The sequence below is a fragment of the Haplochromis burtoni genome, unplaced genomic scaffold (assembly GCF_018398535.1).
Source record: "Haplochromis burtoni strain Fernald_Lab_line unplaced genomic scaffold, NCSU_Asbu1 Contig_735, whole genome shotgun sequence".
Lineage (NCBI taxonomy): Eukaryota > Metazoa > Chordata > Actinopteri > Cichliformes > Cichlidae > Haplochromis > Haplochromis burtoni.
Genome location: NW_024583096.1, coordinates 125,870 through 129,372, shown reverse-complemented (window position 1 = coordinate 129,372; position 3,503 = coordinate 125,870). Strand labels below are relative to the sequence as shown.

The 3,503-nt window shown below is 38.7% G+C and overlaps 1 protein-coding gene across 1 annotated transcript in view; it reads left to right on the top strand.

The window, feature by feature from the left end:
- The first annotated feature begins 2,840 nt into the window (after nucleotides 1-2,840).
- Nucleotides 2,841-3,503, top strand: part of LOC102306615 (butyrophilin subfamily 3 member A2) — a 10,399-nt gene continuing 9,736 nt past the window's right edge. The window contains exon 1 of the mRNA XM_042215492.1: nucleotides 2,841-2,912. Within this exon, the coding sequence (XP_042071426.1) occupies nucleotides 2,878-2,912 (35 nt within the window). The 5' untranslated portion in view covers nucleotides 2,841-2,877. The remainder of the gene's footprint in view (nucleotides 2,913-3,503) is intronic.

The window sequence follows — 3,503 nt, the reverse complement described above, 5'->3', positions numbered from 1 at the left end:
ATTGAGTAACGTAACGGAATACGTTACAGAATACATTTTGGGGCATGTATTCTGTATTCTGTAATGGAATACATTTTAAAAGTAACCTTCCCAACACTGGTTACTGCCCATCTCTGGTGGCCAGTGCAGGGACTGGGAATCTTGTCAGAGTTGAGGGACACATGGATTCCACTCAGTATCAGCAGATTCTGGAGACCAATGTCCGGAATCAGTGACAAAGCTGAAGCTGCGCCGGGGCTGGATCTTTCAACAAGACAACGACCCGAAACACTGCTCAAAATCCACTAAGGCATTCATGCAGAGGAACAAGTACAACGTTCTGGAATGGCCATCTCAGTCCCCAGACCTGAATATTATTGAAAATCTGTGGTGTGAGTTAAAGAGAGCTGTCCATGCTCGGAAGCCATCAAACCTGAATGAACTAGAGATGTTTTGTAAAGAGGAATGGTCCAAAATACCTTCAACCACAATCCAGACTCTCATTGGAACCTACAGGAAGCGTTTAGAGGCTGTAATTTCTGCAAAAGGCGGATCTACTAAATATTGATTTCATTTCTTTTTTTGTGGTGCCCAAATTTATGCACCTGCCTGATTTTGTTTAAACAATTATTGCACACTTTCTGTAAATCCAATAAACTTCATTTCACTTCTCAAATATCACTGTGTGTGTCTCCTATATGATATATTTAACTGACATTTTTTTTTTATTGTAACAACCAGCGATTTATACAGGAAAATAATGACTATTACAAGGTTGCCCAAACTTTTGCATCCCACTGTAACTTCCAGTCTCATTTAGCTTTATACATTTTAGTCTTAGGCAGTGAGCTGCTCGACATGAGTAGGGACTCCACAATATTCTCATATAAGGAACACAACTCGGCCGCATGTTGGGGATTTTTACAATTAACATGTAAATGCATCTTTTGGTAGCTCAATCCTATCAGAATACACCAGAAGGTCCTCCTCAATCAGGTTGGACCAATTTTCCCCTCAAATATATTATTAATCTAAGGCAATTTGCCCAAATTTACAGATAAAGAGATACAGGAACATGATCAGTAAGAGCAAGATGCTAATTAATGCTCATAAACTCTAATGAGTCCTGAGCTGTGCAGATACAATGATCTAACCATGATGTTGTGTGCCATGCTTCTCTAATACGTGTGTAGCTATTATTAGGCAAAAAGACTTTACTGGAGAGATTTAAGCCATTATCAGAGCAGCACTGCAGTAAATGACTTGCAAATAAAGATCTACCATCAGATACATGACGCATTCCGACGCTTGCCCCAACCTGATGCAGAAGCCGGGTCGCCTGGATTCCGCCAGAGATTCCACAGGAGCCGATGCTGCTGTCTACATTGGCTTACTCTAACCCCATTTAGCTACCCCTGGTGCTTGTCATGGTGTTACAGTGTGAACATTTATGTGCTTTTTGTACTAAAGAGTTTTTGTTTTCTGTTCTCATACTGATCCCCTATAAGGAGCTCAGTCTGAGTAGAGTTCTCTTTTTTTCTCCTCCTCTTCCCTACTGTGTTGTATATTTCACTGTTTTTCTTTAATGCTACCTGTTCTGACCTGTCTCCCCAGTGTGATGTTTTTGTAATGTGTGTGTATGATTGGAAGAGGTCCAATTTCACTGCAGGCAACTGCTAGTGACAAATAAAGCTTCATCATTGATTGATTGATTGATTGATTGATTGATTGATTGATTGGTAATTTTATTTCAACATGTGAACAATATACAAGTACATTTAGAAAAGAAATAAGAGAGAAAAAAAATACTATACAAATTACATACAAAAAACCATTCTGATTAATTTACATGTTCCTCATCATCATCATCGATCAGGGGACGACGGTTGGGCACGCAGGCCCTTTTCTACTGTTTAGGAAGCCGCCAGTGCTGTCGGCTCCTGTGCGTCTTCATCCTCCCATCTTAATATTCTACGTATTTTTCTATTCTATATTCTAGTTTTTATGTTTTTACAATGCTGTCTCCCTGATTTTTTTTGTTGTTGTTGTTTTGCAGATTTGTCGCGCGTTTCAGATCAATCACAATAGACGAAGATAACATGAGTAAATATAAATTGCAGTTTTAAATAATGATTTCATCTATTAACAGAAAAAAATCTATCAAAACCTATGTGGAAAAAGTATGTGACTCAAAAAAAAAGTTGTGCCACCCCCTTCACAGCCAAGTTTTCTTTTCATTTTTTCTTTTATATTTACTTTTCCTTCTTTGCTCCCATTTATAAATTTTATGGTCATTTAGTTTTTATGATTCTCGTGATAATCTGTCAAAGACCACATCTACCACATTTTCTTAAAAGATTCTCTCTCTGGTGTGTTGATTTACCTCCTGTTACTACGTCTAAAGGTCAATTCTAATAAACACAGTTAAAATTAAAGGCAGGTATGTTGTTGCTGCAACATATCTGATTTATAGCAGTCTCAGATTTAATATTATCAGCATGTTGATGGGACTGAACAACAGACAGCCTTCCAATTTCCTACATTTTTTTTAAACTTTTTGTGTGTGTGTGTTTGGGGGGGGGTTGTGTGCTTTTTCTTTTTGTGCGTTTTAATTAGCTTACAGCAGTTCTTCAATTTGACTTTGAGGAAAAAGTCATAGGTTAGGTATGTATCCGTATTAAATAATTACTCTAGGGTGATAGCAATTAAAAGAGATAGTGTGGCAGACCACCAGGTGGCTCCACTCACACCCAAGGTCAAGGGAAGTGCTGGGGTGGAGGTTTTGGCGCTTTTTGTATGTGGAGTTGTTGTGAAGCTGTGAATAAAGAAGTTGGAGTGAGACATATTGAGACCTCTCCTGTTGTCTTTACATTCCTCCACAATAGCAAGATTTTATAAATGGACTTTGACCAGGCAACTTACTTTCCTCTGAGGTGAGCTGACATTCTGCCACACTCCATGGTATGTACGTATGATTTGATAAAATTCCTGTTAATGATAATTTGCAATGACAGTAATACCTAACAATGCACAACAATTCATAATATCTTACAATTTATTTATTTATTTGTATTTATTTATCTCTTTCTATATTAGTATTAGTTTCTGATGGTGGTACACAGTGATTGTTTTTACAAAAACGGCATTAATACAGATAATTGATATTAAGTATACAGTGCAATTTATAGCAGATTCGTTGTACAGTAAAATGACTGCTTACACTAGTGATGGGTCGTTCGCGGGCCGGGTCTTTGACGTGAACGACGCGAGCCGGCTCCTTATCGCGAGCTGTCACGTGGTTTTTTTCTTTGTTTTGTTTTTTTCTCTCAGCCTCTCTCTCGCACTTTTTTCCGCTTCACTCTGCACGAGAGTCTTGTGCTTTACGCTGGGCAGAGGGGGGAGGGGCGGTAGTTACACTGAGTAGCACAGGAACAGAGCCAGAGGGAGAGACAGAGAGCCAGGGACAACAACGTCACATTAGAAAGGTATAGTAATCATCCACAACTATTTTCAGTTGCAGATGA